We start from the raw sequence: 27,650 nt of genomic DNA on the forward strand, positions 1-27,650 counted from the left end.
AACACGCGAGAGTATATTGCTTTGCGGAATGATTAATCATATTCTAAGATTATGTGATATAAATTTGCACCTTTATGTGGCCAGCACTAATCATATTTATCACAATATCCTATAATTATCTATCAAGATAATACTACTTGTATTGCTTAAATGCATACATGTTATATAAAGTACAATATCACATAGCATATTACCATAAAATATCACGGATCAATCCTATATATATATATATATATATATATATATATATATATATATATATATATATATATATATATATATATATATATATTGCACTCTTTTTTAGTTTTATGAGTTTTACTCTCTAATTTCCTCATATAAGATTTTTAACGAGGCAATATCAATATAAACATATATACCATATTATTTTGTCCTAAGATTTTTCCTTATTAGATTTTTAAAAAGTTTTTCAATGGCACATTATCAATCTTTTTCTCCTCGTATTTTTCTCACGTGATTTTTAGAGAAATTCTTCATTGATCAATATAAAGATGATGAATCAAACCACTATTGACGGTTGCCGCTCTACCTGAATAGATGTCGACTCCGTTTGCACTGTAAAAATACAAATAAAATGAATGGGAATATACAAGATTTCAATCTATTCTCTGAGCTCAATCTATTGATTTCTTTCCAATTCAACAAATTTCCCAATGTGTGTCCACGTAAACAAAAGGCAGCTTTCTGTCTGGATCGCGTAAACACTGACCAATGAACACCACTTGTTGGTCCTCCGATGTGTGTCCACGCATAGAATCACGGATATTTCCTGATAAAGGATCGGCCTAATTTCCAAGGTAGGCTGGGTGGCTTTCAGTTTTGCTGTGCATGTGGGGGTTAACCTTCCTTGGGATGGGATATTTGTTGTGAGACAGTGACCGCCCACCCGACCCGACCCATCCCATCCCAACCTCATCCTAAGTTACCCTAGCTGCAGAGAATGGAGATCAGGAGATGCAACTGCACGGCATGAGTTGTATTCAACTGATCGCTGTATCAGAATCATTCGCATCCAGCGAAAAGCAGAAACAACCATCGAATCCCTCCCAGATCAACAAAATCTTAAAACACAACAGTATTTCTTCAAATCTATTTTGTTTCAGAGTCAATAACAAGATAATAAATAGTAAATGAGACGTCATTTCAGTGACAATACATTATTCCCTAACTCCACATCTGCTACACAAGATAGTGTCAATATAGAGTGAATAGCCGAATAGGACCTTCGACTGGAACTAAAGATAGAATCAGGGAGAGAAACGCCGTTAATTCAGTTTAACCTCCGCCAGCAATGAGCAAACATCCCACGTGTCTGAGAACCAAATTGTGAGTACCACTACGATTAACACTTGTGCTGTTAAATGCAATAATCCATGCGCTTAAAACATTCCATCAGAGATGTTTCCTTAAAAGAAGAGGTCAAAGCTGATCGCAGCCAATTCAGCAACCGCCACTGAGATAAAACATCAGAGGCTAAACTTGAAAGAATATAATTTCTGACTACACACAGGGCTGCCTGACCGACCTTTGGTACACCAGATGACAAAGGTCTAATCATACACACGGAATGCGCAAAAGATAAAATGGGTATGGCATTTCACAGAATAGTACACTACGAATATGGTAAAAGTTCCTATCAGCCTGAATAATTTCATGATACACAATGCGATCCACCTATAAACTACTAAACTAAAATAAGCATACAATGTCGAACCATGATCATACTATATGATGGACAAAGCACAAGCTCCAATGTTAGCAAAATACACCGAGCAAGAGCTGCCACTAACACATCAACCAGAAAACGCAACTACTGCAAACCAGTAGCAGTTCAAAACAGCTCTCACGGCAAAATTGAGTTGTCCTTTGCCGGTCTACTACCAGAAATCCTGGAATCAGCATCAAGTCGAGGTAACCAAAAAATAAAATTACAGCAGGCACCTTCTTTCACCACCCTGGAAGAAAACTTGGGGACTTGGAAGTCGAGGGCTCCAGAGGTATTTGCAGGCCGGAGCAAGAAACATGAAACTAGATTAGAAAAGCTGAATCAACAAAGCACTATGAATCTACCATCTCATCTTGCAATTCACTAGGGGCAATGAGCCCCGGGATGGCAAGCATCCGTTGGCGTTCCCTTTCTCTTTGGACAGCAGCCTCTTCGGCATATAGATCCTTGTTATCCTGAAAGCACAAAAGAAGCCACAGAAAATTATTTATGAGAAGAGACCTGTCACAAAGTTACTTCAAAACAAAGCAGCAACAGGCTCACTAATATCCTGAAATTGAGGGCCCATTCGATCCAGGGTTCATCAACCATATATGATAAGCAAGAAACACATCCACAATCCCAGGACCCTATTTGGTTTGCCTCAAACATATGATAATCAGGGTAATGTTGGTGGCAATGGAAACAGAGGAAGTTACCTGAGCTGAGAACTCCTTTGACTGCACCAGGAAGTCTCTTATATGGTTCTTGAAGCTTGGAAGATCATGTTTTGAACTAAGAAGGCCATCAACAAACTTGGTCACCTGTGCAAGGAAACTTGTTAGATTTGTGATGACCAACGACCCATGATCCAACTCAAACACAGTGTAGCTACATCAAGAGATACATACCTCAGTTGGCATCATGTTTGGAAATGATGTCCCCAAAAGTTTTATAGTGTAATCTCGAACAAACATTGCATTATCAGAATATTGAAATGGGGCCGACGAGGAATCCCAGAGAGGCTCAGTTAGACCATCAACCTAACATATTAGCAAATCTAATATTAGATGCACACATACAAACAATAGAGTACAAGGGAAAAAATGAAAATAAACATACCACACAAAACAAGTGTTGTAGCACCAAAACATGAAGCTTGAAACCAGGCTTGTGAAATGTGTCTGTGAGAACAGCAAAAATCTCTTGCTCAATTGTTACAAAGTAGGTTTTATAGAATTGATTTTGGAATCCTGAAGCCTGCAATGAAATCATACCAGATAGTAAGCTTCCAAGTAGCTATATGCTGACAACATAGGATGAAACATATTTCCTACCTGAAAGTTCTTCAAAATTTCCAATAATAGACTAAGGCCAGTCTCGGCAATATTTCTCTCTGTATGTCTAAATGCCCAATTAATCGAATCGATCACAAGCTTCAATTGCTGAAACAGATTCTCCAATAATCAGTGAGAACAGAAGAATCTCAAGCTGTCATCTTCCAGATCAACAGTTCAACATGAACAGGGTAAACAAAAGAGGTTACTCCTAACCTGACTTGAAAGCTGGATTAATGCTTGGAAGCAATGGGTGCCGATTGCACAAAGCAAAGAAAAAAATTTGAGGCGGTGCTCAGGATAGTCTTCAAAGTTTTTAGTAATCATCTGATAAGGGGAAAAACAAACAGTTAAATGCATTTTTGATATCCAATAGAACAAAATCAGTAAGAAAAGCAAATCAGTAACAGTACTCCTACCTCAAGAGTGCACTGAAAAACAGCCTCAAATATACGAGGCACATCCTCAAGCATTTCACCTTTGTACCTGCAGGAAAATTTGCAACCATTAGAAACGATGCAAATATACAAACAGAATATTAATGAGAAATAGCCGAATAAAGATAAAAGTACATAAACTATAATGGTATTTCTAGATATCCACAGTAACTAATCAAGTAATCATTTCTGAAAAAAGAGAATTCCTGGCAATCACAGGAACAGAATCGTTTTAATTTGCCAGGTGCAACTACATGACACAGAATGGATAACAAAGTGCAGCCATACTTGTTTATAATTGTTGCAAATAGCGATAGAACTTCAGATTCCCTGGCGTCAGGTACATTTCTAGCATAATCACCAAGGACAGGATCCATCATTGGAGGAACAAATTGCTTCCCCATATGTGGTAAATCTTCTGCCTTGTCCACAAAAGTCTCGATCAATTTCAGGGTTTCCCTCTTGACAGATCTGTCACAGATATAATAGAATTTAGTAAAACAACAAAATAAGATCTTCAAGTTCATGGTTAGGTTTTGGGGCCATTTGCTGCACACAGTGGTTTCAGGAAAAGATGATGACAGAACAGAAAGTTGTTTTAAGTTCACAAACTGAAGCATATTTTCAATGTCTTGTAAGACGTTTGTCCAGCAGACTAATCATTATGTACTTATGTTTTGGCTTTCCATAAAGTTGGGAGAATACCTTCTCCAAACAAAAAAAATAAGTATAGAAATCGGTAATTCATACCTCAATAGTTTTACAAATGATGTCCTTGAGGCAAAGGGTCCCCCTTCAGCAATAGTGCTTGATACCAGTTCACTGTACATTCTGATATGACAAGAATAAGAGAAACGGAAGGGTGTGTTAGCTAGTGACCCACTAAATTTGAAGAAACAGGGATATGAGTTATCAGAGCAAGAATGGGTAGGAACAATGAGTAAATGCATGGTAAAGTAGTAAGTTCTTGCCAACCTAAGACTGGACCGAAAAAGAAAGAAGTTTAGAGCCAGATTGAAGCGGGTAGAACCAGCCTCATAATCATTGGCGGCTTGACCAGTGCAGAACTATCACGTAAATACGTAATGTCATCCTAGCCTCTCAAGTGTATATATAGGGCTTGCTTAGACAAGGTAGCATCATTCCAAAGAAGGGCTCTTTTGAGACCACTCATTAACATTAGGAGATGCCAACTAATAAATAATGATGAACAATGCTAAATATATAGATACCTGTAGACCGTGAGCATGTCCAGAAAAATTAGCGAAATTTGTGGGAAAAAATGTGGTCCAAGGGAGCTCGCAACACTTGTGTTTGTCTGCAAGCACAATTGACAGCATAATGTCAGTACCCCAGGAGTAATATAAGCAACTGGTGGAAGGAAACAGAAAATTTAAACAACAGTAGCACAAATTAAGAACATGCAGCAATGGTAAAAAAATAACGGAAAAGCTATGCGTACGACTGGGTCTTACGACCCAGCACCCGGCCAGGAAAACCGCGTGGCTACAGTACCTGCGGGTACTGTAGCGATAACTGGTCGGACGGCTGGCGTGTAGCAGCACCTAAAAAATAATGGATAGCGATTGTTGATGGTGTCCAAAATGGCATTCGGTGAAAATGCCATATTAAACTCTATGGTATGCTTAGAAAACACTCCTGACTGATGAATTATGTGTTCAGGTCTCAAGCTACAACTAATTAACCAATCAAAGTCAAAATCGAACAGCAGTGAGTTTGTGGTGCATGTTGGCAAGTTCAATCCAGCACTTGGCGATCTACTCAAGGTATGGTCATACCAAATTACTTGAAGAGAAAATTCCCGATACTAGCAAAGCGAACCAGCAGAGCAGATAGTTGTTAGTCAACCATATCCGAAAACAGACAGAATTCTGCACTTTGCAGCAAGGATCAGCTGTGACGACAATGCATCCACATTCTTACACGAAACATTGTGGGGAAGCTAACTATGCGCAGATCCCAAACCCTGATAGCTTTTTACATTAAAAGATGTAGGGTTAACAACACAGAAAAGCACAATGGGATCAGATACATTTGCTGGCCTAACACCAATCTGGAAATTGCTTATTGGCCTTGGCTAGCAACACTTCATAAGCAGTTCATTGGACGACCATTGTAGGACATGAAATGCAACTTAAAGCAACATGTGCCTAGCATTATCACAGTACACAGGATAAGTAAAGCAACAGTAAAATGGAATTTCTTCGGAGTTCGTCTTATTACCTGTAAGATGTTGAGAACAGATCTGATAACATCTTGGTTCTTCAGGATATCAATACTTTGTCTAGCCTGTCCAATTATTTCAGCCCATTTCTGCAAAATCATAAAATCAAATTGTAACCAAGTCAAATTATACTCAAGAACAAGCCACACATAAAGACAAAGTGCATGCTAGAATACAAAATATGGAACCTGATTAGGAAGGCTCATCAACCTCTTGAGGTATTCATCCCTCTTAGCATTATCAGATTCAGCTTGAATCATCTGGCCAACCTAAGAAATCACCACAGAAAGTGTTAAAAATGGATATATTAAATGGACCCAAATTTCCTCATTTTGGCCTAACATACCGATTCGTAAAACGTATGAATCTGATGTGGCTCAAGGTCAGCAATTGTTGTAGCAAGGTTGGACAGAAGCTCAGAGACAAATGGTTCATTCTCGCCAACCTAAAGAAAATGCACAAACATGACAAATCAGCACATGGCTAAGAGCTATGTAGGAGATTGAACAGCAGATGCATGAATTTAGGATTTGACAAACCAACATGTAGTAATAACAAACAGTTATAGTTTTTTGCTGAGTAAATTGAATTAGCCCCATAAGCATACAGATAATAAATAGCTAGAGATCAAACAACAAGTAACTTCTAGCATATAGAATCTTAGGAAAAAATTCTTGAATTTACCTGTTGCGTCACAAACTTGCGCTTGCATTTTTGAACAATTTTCAGGAAAGTATCACATGCCATATCCTGCAACCAGCCGCGCATAACATGCATTACATATAGTGCTCATAGAAGATGTACAATCGAAAGAGGCACTGTAAATTATGTGCATATGAAAATGGGGACCAAAATGTAAAAGACCAAGAGAGAAGCATCGACCGCCAATTATGCTGAAGATACAACAAAAACACGAGAAATGACTAGTTTAGCCACATGCCAAAAGAAGGGAAGTTGACCACAAACTACATGGACAATAAAACGATGCCTTTTTACCAATCCAGACAAAGAAAAGGCACCACTGACCTGAACTCCAGGATGCATCTCATGCATGAACTCAAATAATTTGTTGACCACAGTCTTCAAAAACTTCCAATGAGCCCTGAGAAATCTTGGATACTGACCAACAACGTACCTAACAATGAAACCATAAATCAGCCAAGCCATAAATTGTCGTTACATACATAGAGGAATATTAAAATGCTTACATGATGTTACTTGCAATGACAGCTTTATTATCTTTTCCCTTTGTGATTTCACAGAGGTTTAGCAAATCACGAATAACCATAACCAAGAATCTATTCTCCTGCAAGAGGTCCAGGTAACAATTCAGAATTCTAGCAAATCACATGCAAAGGTGGCAGTTATGATAGCCTTAGTGAACGTTGATTCTTCCAAAAGCATCTAGCAAAGGCCAAGAAAGGAACAGAAGGACAGCACACAAACCTGTTCTTCTACCATAGAACCAGATATTGATCCAATAGCCCAGCAGAGGGTATTGAGGTTATTCCAGCTCCAGTCTTCTCCATTTAATTGCTTACTCAGTTTTGTTAACATCTGGAATTCAAGAAAAAGGTCGTAAATGTTGTTTCAATTCACGAAAGGCAAATATAGAAAGAGAACCGATATTTGCAATGGCCTCTACGGCTACACAGAATCGGGCCTTCTCATTATCAAAATCAATAAACATCATAAACTGCTTCAAAATTAAAAACAAACATATTTGTTATCAGCTTCATTCATGTTTCAGCCTTTAGATTATGCCATCTCAACACGTAACGAGTGCACAAGGTATCATATACCATGAACAAGCTTAGCATACTGTTATAAGTATTATGTGTTTTCTTAAATAAGTGTATGTGAGTATGGCATACCTGTTGCTCTGTATCCTCGTGGTCAAGATGAGACAAGTAGATCAGGGTTTCCCTCATTATCTGGTATTATTAAAGTATGTATGTCTCATGTCAGTTGGAAGCTTACATAGCTGATAAAGCACAGAGCTTGTGAATTGCATGGGAGGTAGGAGGCATTGGGAGATCCTGTTACTAACCTTATACTGAACAAGAACATCATTATCTTTCATTGTTTCCCGTACAATATTGCCGTTTTCATCTTCAACAATCAATACTTCCTCAGGTTTTGCCATCCGACATATCATCAGCATTCGTAGCTTTGAGAGTGGACCAGAGTAAAGCTGCCTCCTCTGCTGAACAGCAGAGCCAGTCCCATCTACTACTCCAGGAACCATCTGAGTCTGTAGTTGTATGCGATGCAGGATTTAGAAACAAAAGGATACAAATTAGGAGAGCATCAGAGCAAGAAACAACAACAGAACATTGGGCACCGAGAAAGGCAATCTACATGCCAGTGAAACTAAAAAAATTAATACCATAAGCAAAAAAATATACTGGAGGAAACGCATATGTCAGAACTGATATTAAAGCCACAGAAAATTATTATTTGGATAATGTTTCCAAAGATAACCATTTAGAAAAAAAGTACCTGAAGTCCCATCATGCTTACAGCTGCTGCAGGTTCCATCTGATTGTGTGCTTCAAATAGCTCTAAGACAAACACATTCCAGTAATCCAAGCAGACCTGTAAATTGACCAATGTTAGGTGCCTTACTTGCACCAGTTGTTATGGTGAATATAGTTCTGCATTCCTACCTTAAAAACCTCTGTGTCATCAACATATGAAATTCCAATAAGGTACTCAAGACCCAGAAGTAAAGCAGCTCTATTTTCTGGAGTTATTTCCAGAATTCGCATGTGATTCTGCATTTATCACAAAAGGGAAGGGTCAGAACAATTGGAGAAATATTTTTTATATAGCATTTTATTACACATTATCATTTCTCTATTTGCTTCTTTTTCAGTGCTTAAAATGACAAGCAAATGAAAGGTGATAAAATGTAATAGGAAACATGGCATGTTAGTTGCAGCATCTCAGAGAATAATCTGTGAATCAAAATGAAAATAAATTACCCCAAAAATCATATTGTACTGAAAGTGGTGTATAGCATGCCACGGGACCATACCTTAAAGAAGGATGTGAAAAAGAGCGCAAGATTTTGTATAAATGCCTGCACCAAGCACATAAAGAGTGTATATTAATCACCAACACCCAGAATACCACTACACTAGCTAATATATTATGAGTGCACCTGCTCTTCGCTGGAACCATTGGCATAGGCATCTGGAATTGTTTCAGGAGGAAGAATAGCCTATATACACAAGGGAAGAAACCTTCAATATGTAAAATCTTTGGACAAATGTATTATCTACATAGAAGAAAAGTGTATAATTCTTTGAAATCCATCGTGTACCTGTAATTGCATCATGAAAATCGTATACATCTTCACATATTGCATGTTATAAAAATCACCGAACTGAAGAGCAGCAACCTGCAAGATAGCTCAACATATCAGAAAAGGAAACAAAACTAGCACTGATCCAGCAAAGAAACAGATTTCTTCAACGACAAAGTGACAGATTAGTGGTACATATTATGATATTAAGCACCAAAAATAGTGGATAAAAATCTTATCTTCACCTTGCTCCATTGAAGTTATGAAATATTGCTATAGTAGACAGAGAAAGCAATTTGTTTCCTTTTACCTCTGTTAAGCACTGAAGTGTAAGATTCCGATAAGCAGCCACAGGGAAGAACTTCAGCAGTGTCTCCAGCTAAATTAAAAAAAAAAAAAGGTAAGGTCCAGAATTTTCATAAATGCAGTTGGGATAAGATCTTGTAGAAAAGTTCAGCAATCATCCACAGACCAACGGTGACTCAAAAATGAATCCAACAGGGATCCATGATAAGAAAGCATGAAGTGTCGCCAATGTAGCACAGATGAGCTCAGGTCTTTGTGTTGCAGATAGGACATATAAACATAACTCATGAACGAGCCGAAACTCACTGCCCAATAACAAAAAAAATTATGTGACAACATTAAAATAAAAGCATTCTTGTGTACAGTAAATGAATATCTATCAAGCGGAAGCTCCAAGGAAGCTAAACCTGTTAAGTGAAGACTTCAGTTCTTTAATCTTTTGCTGTGTCATTTCACCTCTTGAGAAGTCAAAAATTTCTTCACTTAGAAGCTGCATGTTGTCGCGTAGTCAATAACAGTTCCGATATGTAAATTTAACGAGAGAGAGAGAGAGAGAGAGAGAGAGAGAGAGAGAGAGAGAACTTGCCTTCAATATGGCCATGCAATTTTCACATATTGTTTCACTACTCTTTGCAGCTGCAACAAGATCAGGAATGAAAGATGACCATCTGGCAGGCCACTCATGTTTCAGGACCTATTACATTGCAAGGATGTGCCATGAAAAAAAAAGATATCAGAACACAAAGCATCATGGTTGGAAAATAGAACATTAATATTCAAAACATGAGTCAGATGACCTTGCAAACTACAAATACAGAAAATAAAAAAGGGGCTAAACGTACAGCTTACCTGCACCAATATAATATTGAGTTTATTGACATAAAGCCTCTCTTGTCGAAAGGAGATTTCATTGCTGGAAAGCTGTTAAGAGTACAAAAAGAGCAGTTAAAAGAAGGAATTATATATGGACCAGATCTATTAATAGGAAAAAAAACAGCATAATAATTATCATAGAGAACACAGATATTAATCCTTGCCTGCACAATAACATCAGATATGTAATTCTTTATGCCATCACGTTGTTCAACAGGCAATGCATTCCACCTGTACTTGATAACACTTTCAAGTACCTGCATAAATGTTTGTAACAAAATCAGCACATGCCCCGGATTAAACACGCCAGCTACAAGTGCATGTGCAGTATGCATGTCCGCGTGCATACTGTGTAGGCATGTCCTACTCAAAATATGTTGTTTAAGGTTCAAAAAAGCAGCCGCTGCAGTCACATATGTGCCCCCCAATGTTTTAAAGGCATCCTGCCCACTTTCCCACTTTGCATGTAGAGGCTGCTAACACAGATATAACTAAAGGTGGGATATCAACTAGCTAACCGTTTACTTTTGGCTCATTCTCCTACATTGGAAGGTAGAATCTTACAGAGCTCTGTATGCGACAATGGCTTAGTTTCGTTACTTACTTCACATGGCCAATCATCACCGCACATTACCTGTGTTCCCAGACAAAATAACACACAAAAGCAAGCAAGAGCTGAAAGTCGGACTAATTTGTCGTGGCTTGAAATATGCTTACCAAAAAAAAAAAAATCCCTGTACAGGAACTATAATTTTTTTGGTGTACGAAGATGAGATAGATATCCTTCTTAGATAAGATACTTGATTAAGACAAAATGCGAACCATGTTGTGACCAATGTTCTTATACTCATGTAAAGCAAAACCAATAGATTGCCTATTCAAAGGGTGAAATACTGAAATGTCTGACAAGTGATAACAAATGCTGATATCTCATATTGATACACAAAGCGTCCTAGTTTCATTTTAATCTGGACACAGTTGTAACTCCGTTATGAGATTAATGAAAACCAGGGGTGTCCGTTGTGGAAAAAAAAAGGTAGTTTCTTTTGTATCCATCACGCTAAAGAATAACCTTATCAGCTAGTGTAACCCTTAGTATATGTTCACATCATCAAATGTCAAACCTTGATACTGTTTGACCTTATAATCATTTAAAGTTGGCTATGAGTTCCAATAGAAAATGCCAAATGAGTTTCTCGTAATATGACAATACAAGCAAGTACTTAATGACTAAACTGAAATGCATGTGATGCTGGGAATCACCAATACGGACATAAACATGGCATCAGCCTTCCTTCAATCACAAGCTACACTCTTGCGTGTATAAAGACAGTCACTGGAGTGCACAAACTTACCTGCAGGGCAAAGAACTTGGTGTTCAAGTTCTGAGAATTCTGCAGAATGTGGACCACTTGCAACCACATGTCTGGATTATTTTGTAGTTCTCGCAGTATCTGATCAGCAGCATTCCTCTGAAACAAGAAGTAGCGGACATAGTTACTAACAGACGTGACATCTAGAAACAAATACGATAACCATGTTAGTGCCTTTGTGATGATAGATGGCACATAAAAACAGAAGAAAAATCACAAGTATTTCCGTTTACACTAAGGTTTCGTTGTTTTGAACACCTAGATTATCGTACACTTGCAATGAAGGATTTGCACACAAGCGGCGCCGTAGCCTCGCAACACTCAATGTGAAGGGAGCAACCAAAGCCTAGTTCACGCATAGCATAATAAACCTTATCACTGCTGTTAGTCGCCACCAGAAACCCTAACCACCCAAACCATCCTACTTCAGCAAAAACAGTAACATCAGCATTCAGCAAGCCGAACTCAGGTAGACTCTGGAGCACAGAAGCTTCAGCGAATCAAGTAAACCCTAAGTCTCGGGCGACGGCGGCCAAGCAAGCGCGGGGAATCCGCGAGTGGGCGGCAAAAGATATTACCTCGTCCTTAGATCCGGTGCCATAGAAGGCGGCGACGGTGGCGTCGAGCAGCGGCACGTCTATGGGCTGGCTCAGATCCCTCAGCTTCTCCGCCATGGCGGCGGCGGCGGGTGCAGTGAGCAGGGGCGGGAGGTTCTGGATGCGGCGGGGATCGAGGAGACTGGGGAGAGGTCCCGGAAGGTACGAGACGCCGGAACCCTAGAGGCAGCGAGGGGAGGAGGAGAGAACCGGAGAAAAGGGAGAATTTTTATTTTCGTTTTTGGGGCGGGGGGTTTAAGAGGAGAGGGAGGGAGGGAGGGTTGCTGCCAAACTACGCTATGCTTCCTTGCTGCTGTTTGGGCGCCAAATGCACACAAGTCCTTCCACAGTTTTCCTTATTACGTCTAGGTCCCCATTGTCCATTTTGAATGCTATATATAATGTTCAAAAGTGACAGCATCAGCTTTCAAATTCCATGAAGGATGTATGCGTTGCCTTCTAAGATTCCTTTACATTTTCTCTCCCACGCAAAACAATTAGCCATAAAAGGTAGATTATTTGTCCTCAAAGTTGACTAGTCTAATTACCGTAATGATTCATGTTTAAAAAAACTGCTCCCCACCCCACGCACACTCTACTCTTGTTCTCTCAAAGTATCGTTTTTGGTGCTAGTGAGGCACCATCATCAACCTCCTACCACTACCACTACAACCATATCGTCCTCCCCCATGCCACCCTTGCTCCCTTGCGCCTTTTTCATCCTCTTTGACAAGATATTATAGTATCATCCTTATCTCTTGTCTTCGAGACTGCAAGGCATATGGTCAACAAATCCGTCATGACCTCCTATCTGTTAGTTTTTATCTTTGCCACCGCCTCCAAACCCCCCATCATCCTCTGACAAATGGATAGCTTTGGTAGTGTCATTGTCATTGTTTTATGATAATAGGAAAAAAGGCATCCTTGGATCACCCAATCAGATATATTCACTACTGTAGAATGAGTCATATAAATCTCTTTTTTTACTGTCAGTTCAAAAAATAACTGACAGTGATAAAGTATCGCTGCTAGTCCACAAGCTCCAACGGTCGATCAATCAGTGAGTCGTTACGAACCGGATGTGATACACACTATCACTGTCGGTTGGTGTTATGAACCGGTAGTGATACTTCTTTTATCATTCCCGGTTTGTGTCTATAACCGATAGTGATTTGTCATTGTATACAATGTTTAAAAATTAGAAAGAGTATCACTACCAGTGATGTGGGAATGGATTTAGATAGTCCAAAGTCCAACTGGACTTTGTCTCATTGGATTCCATTGGGTTGGACTTGTTTTGGATGTGGATATCCATGTACTTAGGGTCCAAACTAAAAATAAATATTTGATGGCACATGAGCCAAGTTTTGGACTGTTCATTGGGCTTTTAACACATTCTAACAGTCTATGGTGGTGGTGGGGTCTTGTCCATCAGAATCGATGGTCCTAGGAGATAGTTGTGCTCCCGATATCAAGTTGATGGTCTTTAGAAGAAGCGGGCATCAAGCTATTCGAATGTCATGTACAAGTCTCCCGCGTGAGTGGATCACGATAAACTGCAAAGGCTGCAACGACGGGATTAGTCTTCGTCAAGTTCTACGGTGGCAGCATTGGACCAAGTTGAGCTCTACACTGATCACGCTGGGCATAGATATCTACAACAACGACATTCATGCTCTTTGGAGCAGCATGGGCCTCAGTAGCCTACTTGCTTGGATTTATCTAATGAGATAATCCTTTGCATCTTCCTCGCCTAGAGTGTATGACGTCGGCCATATCTTGGTGCTACTTACTATCTACTGCTATATGTTGTCAGGCTACCTTCCCGGTGCTTGATGACGTTGTGCGAGGTAGGAACTGACCGCGCGGGTGCCAATGAGGTCGATCTCACTGCCTCGCCTCATGCCGCATCGGCGCTCGACATCATCGTGTGTCCTAGGACCCCCCACCTTCCCTTCTCTTCCCTCTCGATTGCCTGCAGACGACAACAATGTGAGCCATTGAACAACATAATGTAGGAAGACGATAACAAAGGAATGAAGAGGGTGAAACAGAGAGATAGGATATTTGGATGGACTTTGGACTTTTCATTATTGGATTGGATTCAGATTGAACATTTGCTGTATAATTTGGATTGGACGGACAATGGCTTGATAATATTTGGATTTACTATGGATTGTATTATTTTGGATTTGGATTTCTGTCCATTCCCACCTCTAATTGCTGGTTGTAGTATAGCACCGACAACCGACAATGATATGAGGCTACAACCGGTAGTGATATCGCTGAATATAAATTCAAATGCCCCACTCGCCCTAACGCTGAGCTATATTATCATCCCGACGCCCACCATCGCCCCGCTGTCTAGACGCCCTGGCGCCGCCCCTACACCCCCGACGTCAACCCGATGGTTGTTTATGTCACGAATTTGTACTGGTGACGAAGACCAAGAAGAAGACCATCATGTCGCCACTCTCCCCAGCCGTTCATCCTTCCCTCGAACTTCCATCTCAAATCCCTATATTGAAGAGTTTCTGGTAGAGCAATTTTGCAACATATGATATATTGATCCTAATTCATGTGGATATATTTATATCAAGATGAAATGATAGCAGTTAAGTATAAGTGAACTGGAGAGGAGGCATTATGGAAGGATCGATGCCTCCCTGCTTTGGGGAAGAGACTCGAAGATAGGAAGGATCATAGTGGAAGTTGGCGATGGAGAATATATACAAGTCAATCTATCATCATGCCAATTTTGTAGATATATTTCACGTCACTACTATAGAATAACCCTTCACTGCCGGGTTCAAATTGGCTTTCACTGTCGGTTTGGGAACCAGCAATACGTAACGGGCAGTGATAGTCGGATTGTTATCACAGTCAAATATTGTCCACCGGTAGTATTGGTATTTTCAAGAAACAAATGAAAAAAATAAATGAGTTGGCTCGAAATCGAGAATGCTCGGCTGCTGCCACCACTTGCCAGCATGCTCCGCCGCCGCTACCGCGCTAGCTCAGCCTTACTCTACCTTGTATAAGAAATACGGTGACACGAAGACCGTCACCATAGAACACAACGATGAGGTCGTGCTTGCCCATTGGGGTCCAAACCGACATGGCGAAGTTGCGCTCGACCTGCTTGGTCTTCCAGTGTGCGCGGTTGGTCCTTCGTCACCATCAGCCGTCGCACCACCGGTGCCCTCATGCCGCACTCCTCCATGACACCCACCTCGCTCCCGAGGTCGTTGCGCTTGCTATGACCATACTACATCCTCGACCTTGCTCCACCCTACATAAGAAAACGAGACGGCACGAAGGCCGCCGTCACATCACACATGAAAGATCTTCGCCCCCATCGAGCGCACCACCTTAAATCCGCCCAAATTTGTCTCCTCTGGCCACATAGAGTGCGTCGTCCCCTCCTCCTCCTCCATCGCTTCCCTGCCACGGCTTGCCTGCTCCCCTATAGCCCCTCATGCCCGCCCTCCTCCACGCTGCCCTCCATCGGGTCTGCTTCGACCCTGACGGTGAGCAACTGCAACTCCTTGATGCACGTGAGAGCGGACAGCGTAGCGGTGGACGGGGACAAGACGATGACCAAGATTCACCGCTTAGCGTGGAAGGATGCGAATGGGGCCTAGGGAGGAGGAAGACCGTGGTGGCCGAGGCAAGCGTGAGGAGGAGGAGGAACAGAAGCTCGGAGGAGTGGTCAGATGAGGAAGAGAGAAGAGGGGAAGAGATAAGGTACGTGTGTACATTCCCTCGGCCGTGATGAAGAGCTCCTTCTAGTGCTTGTAGCGGAAGGGGTGGCAGAAGGTGATGCAGGCGAGTGGCTTGCCGCGGCCGAGGTCGTGCATGATGTCGGTAATGACGTCCTTGAGGTAGCCGTTGCGCTCGCTAAAGTTGAGTGCGCGGAAGCAGGCAAGACCCTTATGGTGGTGCGTGTGAGACTTGAACACCGACCCCGCCGCACCCTTGCGTTGTGCACTGATCACGCGACCCATCTCTTCATTCTTCGGCTCTCTTCTCGGCGGGGTGGCGACGACGGTTTCTTCTTCTTTCGACAGGGAGACGAAAGGGGCCAGGGTCTCCAAAGGATTTTAATTTGGGTTTGTCTATTTATCTGATGTAATATTTTCTCTTTGAAAATCATTTGAATTTTAGGTCGTACGATCTCAATCCAATGCTTTAGATCGGTCTCAGTTCACATAGAACCTCCAACCCTAAACTCACTCCCCACTCCACCCCACCCCATCCTGCCCGACTCCTGCCACCACCTCTTGACTCCGCCCACCTCTGCCACCCCTCCCTCCTCTGCCGCTGCCACTCTCATTCTTCCTCCGAGCCGGTTGTCGTTCGCCCCCGCCTCCACTATTGCCCCACCTGGCTCCAGCGACGTTACCATCGTTAGAGTCGCTAATCCCACGACCGCTCCCTCGTTAAACCCGTCGGCTATGCTCGCCCCCGCCACCATCGTAGCCCAACTTGCGATCCACCACCACCCGCGGCGGGTGGTGCCCCTACTGTCCCGCCGCCACCACCGGCTACCAACCTCCCCAGGCCTCCCTCCACCGTCGGCAACCACAAATCCATCCCCCAAAAACCCGAACCCTAAACCCAACCCCTAACCCTAGCCCTCGCCGGAGAACTGCTTTGTTGCTAGCTTTTCATTTAGTGGCGGAAAGCAATGTTCCTTCTTAGTTCACATTTTACTGATTGATTTGGTGCACTTGTCGCACCAAAACAAGATCAATTGAGCTCACCGGAGAAGTCACCAGGGAAGAAGGTCATGCGAATCTTGACGTGGATCCTAGTTAAGAAATTCAACAGATTTCTTTTTTTGGTTGACAGATAAATAACGTTTCTCTTTTGATTTATAGGCCACGCCAGGCAGTTGTTGCGGCCAGCGTGTTGGTTGACCTGGCGCTGACGGCCTAGATTGTTGCGCGGGTGGACTTCAGCTGTGGGTCGTCCGATCTGGCAAGAGATTACGCCTTCGGAGGCTAAGCACGCGAACCAACAGCGGAAACGTACTCCGGTCCGCCTTCGGTGTGGTGGCAACCTATGCCGCTTCCTTTCCATCTCCTCCGGTGTGGTCCCAACTACCAACATCCTGTTCCGGTTGCAGAGTGAACCTTGACACGGTAGCCGTAGATGTCGACGGGCGTCGCGGTGGCGCCAGAGGTCGCAGCCGCCCTCGCGCGCGGCGGCGCGGTCGTCGCCCTCGAGTCCACCATCATAAGCCACGGTAAGCCCGCTTCTACCTTGCCGTTCCCCCTTTTGCCCCTTTGGCGCGGTGCACAAGAGTCGATGCTGCGCATACAGCGTGTACAGGAGGCAGTACAGGTGCTTGACGTCGTTTCATTCAGGTATGCCCTACCCGAAGAATCTTCAGACCGCTATGGAGGTGGAGGCCATCGTAAGGGAGAATGGAGCTGTTCCTGCCACCATAGCCATCCTAGATGGAGTTCCACATGTTGGTCAGTTCTGTCTTCTGTGGTTCTTCAGTTACTTCTGGTTGTCTTATCCAATTTTGCTTATATCCGTTTAGTTACTCCCGGACTGTTGAACACGATAAGTTGCTTTTCGTTGCATTACATTAGATTAGACACCAAACATCATAATCATGATCCATAGGTAGATGTTAGTCATCTAATCATTTAATCACATATGTCGACGTTGCAGTTTGAGAGCTCTTCAATTAGAGTCATATATGTGGTTGACAACATACCCGTCTGCTATCCAAATTTCTAGCTCAAAGCCCTCCTAATGTTGTGATTAGTTTTACATTTATCCTTGACATTGTTTGCGTTATCATAGGCCTTAGCAGTGAACAATTGAGGAGATTGGCTATAAGTGGAAGACAATTTCAGAAGACAGCTAGGAGGGATATTGCACATGTGGTCAGTACCTTGCAAACTGGAAATCATTCATTCTCAGGTCACACTGTTTGTCCTTGAGTTATAATCACACTAAAGGGCACTGCAATAACTCAGATGTCTTGCGCCTCAATAATCTTCCTCCTTGTTGCCATAACAGCAATTGAGATCCTTAACGCAAAGACATCTGAGTTACAGCAGCCAAATCTGGATGACCTCATGTTGAGCATTGCACGCCTTCTGTGTTTAAGCATCTTTTAATCGGATATTCATATGTCTATCTTTGTTTCTCTCCTTTTCTCTCTCTAATTGACAGGTTGCATCTGGTGGCAACGGCGCAACAACAGTTTCTGCCACTATGTTTTTTGCTCACAAGGTCTGCTAAAAAAAACTTTTGCAAAATCATCACACTCTTCTTGTTTATCCTTGCTTGATCTGATAGCATTTTTCATGTTCATGCCTCTTATCTTTAGTCGTACCAACAATTTGTCTCTATATAAATTAAGCTGTTTCCAAATTCAGGTTGGCATACCAATTTTTGTAACCGGGGGAATCGGGGGCGTGCATAGACAGGGTGAACAAAGTAAGCATCTTCCAGTTGTGTAAGGAGTCACACTAGTGATGAAGTGTATCATTGCACCTTGACTATTTATGATCTAGTTCTTTCAATCTCATGTAGGGATGCAACTTTTACTTTTTTTGGTTCATTGGGTCGACCCAAAACTCACTTAGTTGAACTAAAGATGCACTTCCACTAACTTAAGCTAAGAAAGTAAATGAACTTAAAGTAGTAACCCAGATCTACCCACTGGGCACCCACTTGCATCTCTAGTCTCATGTCTTGCACAGTTTTCATCTGATTTGTAAAGCATCTTACCAAGAGTGCACTGTTAAATGTTAACTTCATTATCATTTTGACTCGCCCAAGTATGTTCATTTCATATTGATAGCCATGAAAAAGCTACAAACAGGTGTTCATTATTATGCAGCCATGGACATCTCCTCGGACTTAACTGAACTTGGAAATACTCCTGTTGCTGTTATTTCAGCGGGTGTGAAGTCCATTTTGGACATACCGAGGACACTTGAATACCTGGTAATCTAGTATACTTATTATTTGGGCTCTTCCATGAAATAGCTGATTGATCTATGTAAAGAAGGAACTTTCATGTGGATTGTTTTTCTCTTTAGCTGTTAAGGTTTTTAGATACTGGACAGGCTGCACATAAGGATTATTTTTAGGTTTTGTCACTTCTCTTTGCAAACTAGAGTGAAATCTAAAATGATAAGAAAACAAGATCTGAAAATGAGTTGATGCAAGAATCGGCCTTTGTCCCCCTCATCTTAATTTAGGCAAAGTTAAACAACATGAATCTTGACTTATTGGCGTTCCATATTTCCAAAGTTTCTTTTGTTCATGCTTCTACTGAATATTCTGATATCACATTTTCTAATCAAAGTCCACACAGATATGATCTTTTATTGCTTGGTACCCAAGTCATTATGCGATGAGTAACATGTGAGTTACATTAGAAAATTGGTGTGTCTTGGCAATACACTGTGCTAGGTACAATGCCATTTTGGTGTTCAGTCATGTGATCTTCCTAACTGATTGCATGGCAGGAAACTCAAGGGGTAACTGTTGCTGCTTATAAAACCAATGAATTTCCTGCTTTCTTCACAGAAAATAGTGGATCTCAGGTAAAAAAAATTCTTCTGTTACATATTCTTTTAGTTGGTATGAAATTGTTGCTCGTAGGTTTACATGACAGTTGAAAGAGCCAAATGCTTTCATCTGAATCAGCGATAGTTTAGTACGATTTATGGCACACAAAGCAATTAACTCTAGATTTCTGCACCCAAAATTGCAATTCTGGATTGTTCATCATGGCAACAAGGTTGTGGTTTTAACATGGAGTGTAGTGAGCTTTGAAAGAGCAGATTGGCAAGCTGCTTTACATTTTTTCCCCCTGTTCGACACAGTTTCGTGAGAGCACAGCCATTTAAAATAGCTAGCTTGAAGCTTTCAAGCCATAACTCATTAAGCCTTTCTCATATGTGTCTTTTCTCGTACAACTGCATTAGTAAATGCAACCCATATCATATATTCTATCAGCTAATGTCTAGGCAAGTCTGGATTCTCTTATATATTTCATCATTAGATTAATCTCAAGGACATTTTCCTCATCTCACGCCTTTTCATAGCTATGCAACATGACCTCTTGCAAACAATCCATTTAGCTTTAACACTTACAATTACCCCAAATCCTGTACCATCAAATTTCAGCAGAGTAATATCTTGTCGGCCCTGCTGTAATTTGCCACCATCCTCTGGTGACCCCCTCCCCCCCCCACCCCCCGAATACGCAAGAGAAATACGCATCTTTGTATTAACTAGAAAAGTTTGGTCGACCAACTGTTACAGCGTGATTGTGTACAAATGCCTCAACACCCCTGTACTGAAATCGATTTTACAAGAATTACTACAACCAGGATTTGAGAGAGACATCCTATGGTGAACTATTCTAATGACACAGAATGCCTGCATACACACTTAGTCCTTGTTCGGAAAGTGGGGAAATTTCCCTGATTACTGTGGTAGTTGAATTGTTCTTGTGAAATTCCTGCATTCCAAGCAGGCCTTAATGAGTTACTCCTGTTTTGACTATATATCTACGCCCATATATAATCCAGGCCCATATTGGCCCATCTCATGGCTATAGATACACACCCACCCAAATGACGTGATCACGCTCTCTAATCCCCAAGGTTAGTCACATGGTATCACAACCATGGATTAGGGTTAGGGTTAAAGCCTATTTTTTTTCCTACTCGTCGATCCACCGCCACCGTTCGCGGCCTCCTCGTCACCAGCTTGCTCGTCGTCGTGGGTCCATCTTCTTCGCCGTTGTTGCGGCTCAATCTCCTTCAAACCGCGCTGCACATCGCAGCGCTCAGCTCTCCTTGCACAGGCCCGCCGTTGTCCGCCCGCTATCATGGCTGTGGATTCGCCTCACGCAGGCCCGTCGTCCGCCTTGCGCAGGCCCGCCGCTGTCCGCCGTCGTGGATGTGGATCTGCCCCGCGCCGGCATCAGGCTGTCGCCATGGCCCGTTGCGCCTCTGCTCAACATCACAGCTCCGCCCACCGTTGTGCGCGTCCGCCGCTGCCGGCCATTGTCGATCCGTCGCGGTTCCGTACGCCGTCGTCCCAGATTCACGCGCCATCGACCCGGATTCGCGCGCTGTCGTCTCAGATTCACGCGCCATCGACCCGGATCCGTGCGCCGCTCCTCCAGGCATCGCGCACTGCCGTCGCCGGCGGTCTATCTACCGTCGCCGGTGGTCTCCTATCAGCCGGCGACTCTGGTTTGACTGTGGTCGCCCGACTCCTTGGTATTCATCTATTGGTGCTGCTAGGGAAGGTATTCATTTGCTACTATGCTGCTGTTGTACATCTATTGGTGCTTTGTCTCCAATATGTCACAATCAAGTGCAATTGCTATTCCTATTAAGCTTGATGGTCATAATTACCGTTTAGTGGGCTTTTTCCGTGAAAACTGTGTTGAGAGGTTATGCTCTGGCGTCTCACTTGACTGATGTTCCATCTGTTGATAAATCGAAAGATGGCTCTAGTGCCGCTGAAGTCAAGAATTGGCAGGATGATGATGGAAGGGTTATGAGCGCCATTGTCACTGGTATGAAGGAGTCTTTGATCATGAGTCTTGAGCATCACAAGACAACCAAGGAGATGTGGGATTATTTGCAGTGCCGATATGTTCAAAATAGCAGTGCCCTCTTGCATACTCTCATGATAGGACTTCATGGCCTTTAGTAGAATGATCTCTCCATAGATGAGTACTACACTGCATTTGATCATTTGATGTGACCGTTGCTTTCCATGGTCCCTCAGTGTACTAGAGGGTGTTCAGACTATTGTGATCAAAATAACAAGTTCATTGAGAAGTTCCTTATGTATCAGTTCTGTCATGGCCTCCGATCAGACTTTGAGTCTATTCGTATGCAGCTGTTCAACAACCATATCACTCCATCCATTGCTGATGTATTGTCTGCCTTGATTGCTGAAGAGACTCGTCTTCGTTCGCTTGCGTCTGCTCTAGTGTCAGTACCTCATAGTGTACTTGTAGCTTCTCAAAGGACCAACACAACTAGAGGCAGTTCTTCCGAGGATATTCCTTGTGAGCATTGCAAAAAGACTGGCAATCGTTCAGAAAATTGCTTTACTCGGCATCCAGAGAAATTGGCTGAGTATCGTGCATGTCATGCTCGTGGGCGTGGTACATCTTCCACTTCTAGAGGCTCCGTGTCTGTTCCTGCTGCCTCACCCGTCGGTGCTCCTCAATCGTCTTGAGTTCTTGATTCAGGGGCTTCTTTTCATGTGACATCTGATCAGTCCCAGTTGGTTGCTTGCAAGCCTGTCACTGATGGTGCTTCTGTTCAGACAACTGATGGTACATCTTGTCATATCACTCATCAGAGCTCACTTTGCAATTCTCAATTTTCTATACCCGATGTTTCTTTTGTACCTCAGTTGTTCATAAATCTTCTTTCAGTAGGTCAAGTTACTGACCATAACTGTTTTGTTGGATTTGATGACTTATCTTGTTTCATTCAGGATCGTCGAAGCGGGACTATGATTGGGACTGGCCATTGCCGTAACCTCTATGTTTTGGATACCTTGCGCCTTCCTTCCGCTGCTTCTACCGCTCATGTGTCATCTCCTGCATCGTCATTCACTTCTTCCTTTGCCACGTGGCATCATCGCCTTGGTCATCTATGTGGGCCTCGCTTGTCTATATTATAAATAAAGGTTATTTAGGTCATACATCTATCGAGTCTAGCTTTCATTGTAAGGGTTGTAAGCTTGGCAAACAAATACAACTTTCATACTCCTCTAGTACTTTTCATTCTGCTAGACCTTTTGATCTTATTCATTCAAATGTACGAGGCCCTGCACCTTTTGCTACAAAGGGCGGTCATAAGTATTATGTCATTTTTATTGATGATCATTCTCGGCCTACTTGGATTTATTTCATAAAACATCGTTCCCAGTTGCGTTCTATTTACCATTCTTTTACTCGCATGGTTCACACTCAGTTTTCTACTCCTATTAAAGTTTTTCGTTCTCACTCTGGTGGTGAGTAGTTATTTGATATTTTTCGCTAGTTCTTGATCTTTGAGGGCACTTTTGCTCAGCTCTCATGTCCTGGTGGTCATGCTCAGAATGATGTTGCTGAGCGCAAACATCGTCATCTCATAGAGACTGCTCGAACACTTCTGATTGCCTCTTTTGTTCCTTCTCATTTTTGGGACGAAGCTATTTCCACTGTTGTTTATCTCATCAACCGACAACCATCATCCAAACTTTCTGGCAAGTGCCCCGGTGAAATACTTTTTGGTACTCCTCCTAGCTATGATCATCTTCGGGTGTTTGGGTGTACGTGCTATGTTTTGCTTGCATCTAGTGAGCGAACTAAGTTGACAGCTCAATCGGTTGAGTGTGTTTTTCTGGGGTATAGTCCTGAGCATAAGGGTTATCATTGTTATGATCCTTCCTCACGTCGCATACGTATCTCTCGTGATGTGATCTTTATTGAGGACCACCCTTTCTTTTATAACCCTTCTACTTAGCCATCCTATTCTCCCACAGAGTACACATCGTTTCTATGTCTCCCTCCTATTTCCTCCAGTGATGAGCATCCACCAACCACTTCTGCTCCATCTCCACAGTCTAAACCACCCATCATACATGTACACACTCGCGGTCCCATAGATCCCACAAAGCTTTCACCCCTATCCGTTCCACTCATTTCTAATGAGCCTCCTCCACCCACTTTTGCTCCACCCCCACAATCTAAACCACCTATAATACATGTATACACTCGTCGTCCCACAGATCCCATGGAGCTTCCGCCTAGTCCTACCTCCTCGGTTAGTCCTGATGTTCCTATTTTTGATGAATCTGATAATTTTTACGAGTCACATACTATTTCTGATGAGTCATAGGTTGGTCCAAGATATAGTCTACGGGATCATACTACTATTGAGCCTCCTGACAGGTTGGATTTTCCACGTGTGAGTACTATTATTGATGAGTAATCCACTTATCAGGAAGCTTCTAGTATTTCGGAATGACAGCTTGCCATGTCTGAGGAGCTTGCTGCACTTGATCGTACATGCACTTGGGATATTGTTCCATTACCGTCACATGCAGTACCTATAGTTCTATTGAGAGGTATAAAGCTCGTCTTGTTGCTAGAGGTTTTCAGCAGACTCAGGGGTGAGATTATGATGAGACATTTGCTTCTATTGCTTACATGACTACTGTCCGTACTCTGATTGCCGTAGCTGCTACTTGTTCTTGGACTATCTCTCAGATGGATATCAAGAATGTTTTTTTTTTCATGGTGATTTGCACGAGAAAGTCTATATGCAGCCACCCCCAGGTGTTGATGCTCCTTCAGGACATGTTTGTCGTCTTCGTCGTGCTTTATATGGTCTTAAAAACAGGCTCTTCGTGCTTGGTTTGAGCATTTTGTCTCTGTGATACGAGCTACTGGTTTCTCATCTAGTGATCATGATCCTGCTTTATTTATTCATCTCTCTTCACGTGGACATATTTTACTTCTTCTGTATGTTGATGATATGTTGATCACGGGTGATGATGTGGAACATATTTCTCATGTGAAGCAACTTAGTGAGCAATTTTTGATGTCTGATTTGGATCCTCTCAGTTATTTCTTAGGGGTTGAGGTTTTACATTCCGCCAAGGGTTATTATCTTTCTCAGTCCAAATACATTCAAGATCTTATTCTCGTTCTGGCATTACTGATAACAGGACAACCGCAACACCTATGGATCTTCACTTGCAACTTCGTCCTACTGATGGTACACATCTTGAGGATCCCTTTCGATATAGGCATATTGTGGGCAGTCTTGTTTATCTTACTGTTAGCAGACCTGACATAGCTCATGCTGTCCATATTTTGAATCAGTTTGTGAGTGCTTCTACTTCGGTTCATTTTGGACATTTACTTCGTATGCTGAGATACTTAAGGGGGACATTATCTCAGTGTTTGTTTTATGCCCATGATAGTCCGTTTCAGCTTCTTGCTTACTCGGCCTCCATTTGAGCAAGTGATCTAACAGATTGTCGTTCTGTCACTGGTTATTGCATTCTTCTTGGTTCTTCGCCTCTTGCATGGAAGTCCAAGAAACAGGCAGCGGTATCTCGGTCCAGTACAGAGGCAGAACTTTGAGCACTTGCTACCACCACTTCTGAGATTGTATGGTTTTGATGGTTGTTGGCTGATTTTGGTATTTCTTGTGATGATCCCATACATCTTCTTTGTGATAATACTGGAGCCATACAGATTTTCAATAATCATGTGAAGCATGAACTTGCAAAGGATATTGGTGTTGATGCCTCCTTTACTCGGTCTCATTGTCATCAGAAAACAATTACTCTTCAGTATGTGCTATTCGAACTGCAAGTTACAAATTTCTTCACTAAAGCACAGACTCGAGAGCAACATCGACTTCATTTGCTCAAACTCAAAGCTTTAGATCCGCCTTGAGTTTGAGGGGGGGGGGGGAGGGTGTTAATAAGGCCCATATTGGCCTATCTCATGGCTATATATACACATCCACCCTAATGACGTGATCAAGCTCTCTAATCCCAAGGTTAGTCACAATCTATACATATACTTGTTACTTAATGCAGGTGCCATGTCGTGTTGATTCTCCGGAAGAATGTGCCAAAATAATACGTGAGTACCAAATTACGACATTTTTTTATATTCATTCTTGCACTTTTCATGGGCATTATTGGTCTCACACTAACTGTCGGAAATGACTAGATCCACCATGTCTGCCTATTCCCTGAGTTATCTTGATTTCTTGATCTCACAGAGATAGTGCCTGGCATTAACATAGACTCAATTTAAAGTTCAGTACCCATTTGGAAATCTACAGTCAGGGCCATAAATAGCTCCAAATTATACGCTCAATAAAATCTAAAACCAAAAGGCAGATAGAATGTTTGTGATTCTTCTAATGTGCAGAACATGGTTACATTACCTAATTCCAATAGGTGATCCACACATTTAACTGTTTAAACTTTTGTTTTTGTGCAATTCAATGTGTTTGTCGCACTGATCAGAATCTTGGTTATCAGTGGGTCTAGAGTTTTCTGCAGACTAATTGTTTATGATGATTTCTGATTTGAGTCTACTTTGGTATTCTCATGTGCAGATGCAAACAAGAATCTACATCTAGGATCTGGTATTCTCATTGCAGTGCCAATTCCCAAACAGCATGCAGCTTCAGGGAACGTTATAGAGTCTGCAATACAGAAAGCTCTAAAGGAAGCAGAGTAAAGTCATCATCTGTTCTTCTGTCGATGATATAAAAATGGTACCTAATGATTTCCACTCTCTGTTTCTCAGTGATAAAAGAATAATAGGGAATGCGATCACTCCCTTCATGCTTGAGAGAGTAAAAGAACTAACTGGAGGATCTTCCCTGGAAGCCAGTATCCTATAATTTTACGTGAATAACAGTTTTGGTCCATGCTATATCTTTTCAGGATAATCCCATAGCATCATCCATGTGTACCTAGAATTTTGAGTTTGGGGTAGTTATTCACAGATTTTAAATGTGCTGCAATTCAGCACTTGCACCGTTTCAAATTCTGATTACAAAACATCTTATCGGAGTTCTCAAATTTCATCTGAACTTTGTGCATTTTATAATTCCCTTGATCCGAAGAGAGTTTTTCCTTAGTGATGTTGAGATATTGCACTTGTTAAGAACAATGCTGTTCTTGGTGCGAAAATTGCCGTTGCTCTTTCTAATCTTGAGCAGAGAAAGACAAACAGTAAGCTACCATCACCTTTGTTACCAAAATTACTTTGTGTGCCACCATTTGTGGAATTAAATGCACCCTCTATGATTAAACCATATAAAGTGCATGCGTTGCTATTTTTGCATAATCACATATTGAGCCAATTCATTTAGGAGGCATCCTCTGTTTGGGGTATTTGTCTGAGGAAATCTGAGTGTCTTCAACCTGCTATAACAGGGCTTGGGAGGAGTGCACTATAGAGCTTCACTTCGCTTGCAGATATGGAAGCTGTGGTAAACGGACACATGACTAAGTGGTGATTCAGTGCAAACATCCACCAGAATTTGGCATCCCGTCCGACACGGCATGAGACATGATGTTTTTGCGACTAGTGATCTCCTGTTGGAGTGTTGGTTCTCCCTCAGATGCATATCCTGTTGCGTCGGGATGTTGATAACTCGAAGTTATGGCACAGAACAATAATAATAGTATTCGTCTTGCTATGGCTCTATCTGTGTGTATGGACCATGGACGAGCTGAGGTGGCAGTGTGGAGTTGAGACAATTCTTCTTCTCTGTTGGGTATCTTTGTTTCCATCTGGATTTGGTGGTTTAATAATGGGGTGGATTTGTCGTTCTCTACTATATAAAACACAAATTTGGTTTTCACGCTATATCTTCTTCTACTTTTTTGCCATCTAAT

General features: G+C 42.1%; 2 protein-coding genes across 4 annotated transcripts; one reads left to right on the forward strand and one right to left on the reverse strand.

Moving 5' to 3' along the window:
• Positions 1-1,589: 1,589 nt before the first annotated feature.
• LOC133913831 (protein EXPORTIN 1A-like) lies at positions 1,590-12,466 on the reverse strand. Its single transcript, XM_062357102.1, has 32 exons — positions 12,186-12,466; positions 11,590-11,706; positions 10,399-10,491; positions 10,211-10,282; positions 9,948-10,055; positions 9,769-9,851; positions 9,528-9,666; positions 9,366-9,434; positions 9,074-9,151; positions 8,912-8,971; positions 8,786-8,830; positions 8,415-8,522; positions 8,248-8,343; positions 7,796-7,999; positions 7,620-7,679; positions 7,192-7,302; positions 6,954-7,051; positions 6,772-6,880; positions 6,430-6,495; positions 6,092-6,190; positions 5,934-6,014; positions 5,745-5,834; positions 4,733-4,818; positions 4,251-4,331; positions 3,789-3,971; positions 3,483-3,549; positions 3,280-3,390; positions 3,064-3,171; positions 2,849-2,986; positions 2,638-2,769; positions 2,446-2,550; positions 1,590-2,202 (listed from the first exon to the last, which is right to left on the reverse strand). The coding sequence occupies exons 1-32, from the start codon at positions 12,279-12,281 to the stop codon at positions 2,080-2,082; spliced, it is 3,216 nt and encodes a 1,071-aa protein (XP_062213086.1). The 5' UTR covers positions 12,282-12,466; the 3' UTR covers positions 1,590-2,079.
• Positions 12,467-17,255: 4,789 nt separating this feature from the next.
• Positions 17,256-27,621, forward strand: LOC133913833 (pseudouridine-5'-phosphate glycosidase-like). 3 transcript variants are annotated; one of them, XM_062357104.1, is made up of 12 exons: positions 17,265-17,454; positions 17,576-17,686; positions 18,027-18,109; positions 18,402-18,461; positions 18,608-18,668; positions 19,057-19,181; positions 19,709-19,786; positions 25,827-25,872; positions 26,357-26,477; positions 26,551-26,636; positions 26,898-26,981; positions 27,186-27,621. In XM_062357104.1, the coding sequence occupies exons 1-12, from the start codon at positions 17,361-17,363 to the stop codon at positions 27,206-27,208; spliced, it is 972 nt and encodes a 323-aa protein (XP_062213088.1). In that variant the 5' UTR covers positions 17,265-17,360; the 3' UTR covers positions 27,209-27,621. The 3 variants fall into 3 exon arrangements, with proteins under 3 accessions (XP_062213090.1, XP_062213088.1, XP_062213089.1); XM_062357105.1 differs by having other exon boundaries at positions 17,268-17,454; positions 19,075-19,181; XM_062357106.1 differs by lacking the exons at positions 25,827-25,872; positions 26,357-26,477; positions 26,551-26,636; positions 26,898-26,981; positions 27,186-27,621 and adding an exon at positions 22,719-23,165 and having other exon boundaries at positions 17,256-17,454.
• Positions 27,622-27,650: the final 29 nt, after the last annotated feature.

Source organism: Phragmites australis, chromosome 3 (genome assembly GCF_958298935.1).
Source record: "Phragmites australis chromosome 3, lpPhrAust1.1, whole genome shotgun sequence".
In the NCBI taxonomy this organism is placed as follows: Eukaryota; Viridiplantae; Streptophyta; class Magnoliopsida; order Poales; family Poaceae; genus Phragmites; species Phragmites australis.

Coding starts and splice junctions, on each gene's coding strand:
- LOC133913831 (XM_062357102.1), bottom strand. CDS start 12,281: ATGGCGGAGAAGCTGAGGGATCTGAGCCAGCCCATAGACGTGCCGCTG. Junction 10,492..11,589: donor CCAAGTTCTTTGCCCTGCAG/GTAAGTTTGTGC, acceptor ACATTTATGCAG/GTACTTGAAAGTGTTATCAA. Junction 4,819..5,744: donor CTGTTCTCAACATCTTACAG/GTAATAAGACGA, acceptor TTGTGCTTGCAG/ACAAACACAAGTGTTGCGAG.
- LOC133913833 (XM_062357104.1), top strand. CDS start 17,361: ATGTCGACGGGCGTCGCGGTGGCGCCAGAGGTCGCAGCCGCCCTCGCG. Junction 25,873..26,356: donor AGAATGTGCCAAAATAATAC/GTGAGTACCAAA, acceptor TCTCATGTGCAG/ATGCAAACAAGAATCTACAT. Junction 26,478..26,550: donor AAAGCTCTAAAGGAAGCAGA/GTAAAGTCATCA, acceptor TCTGTTTCTCAG/TGATAAAAGAATAATAGGGA.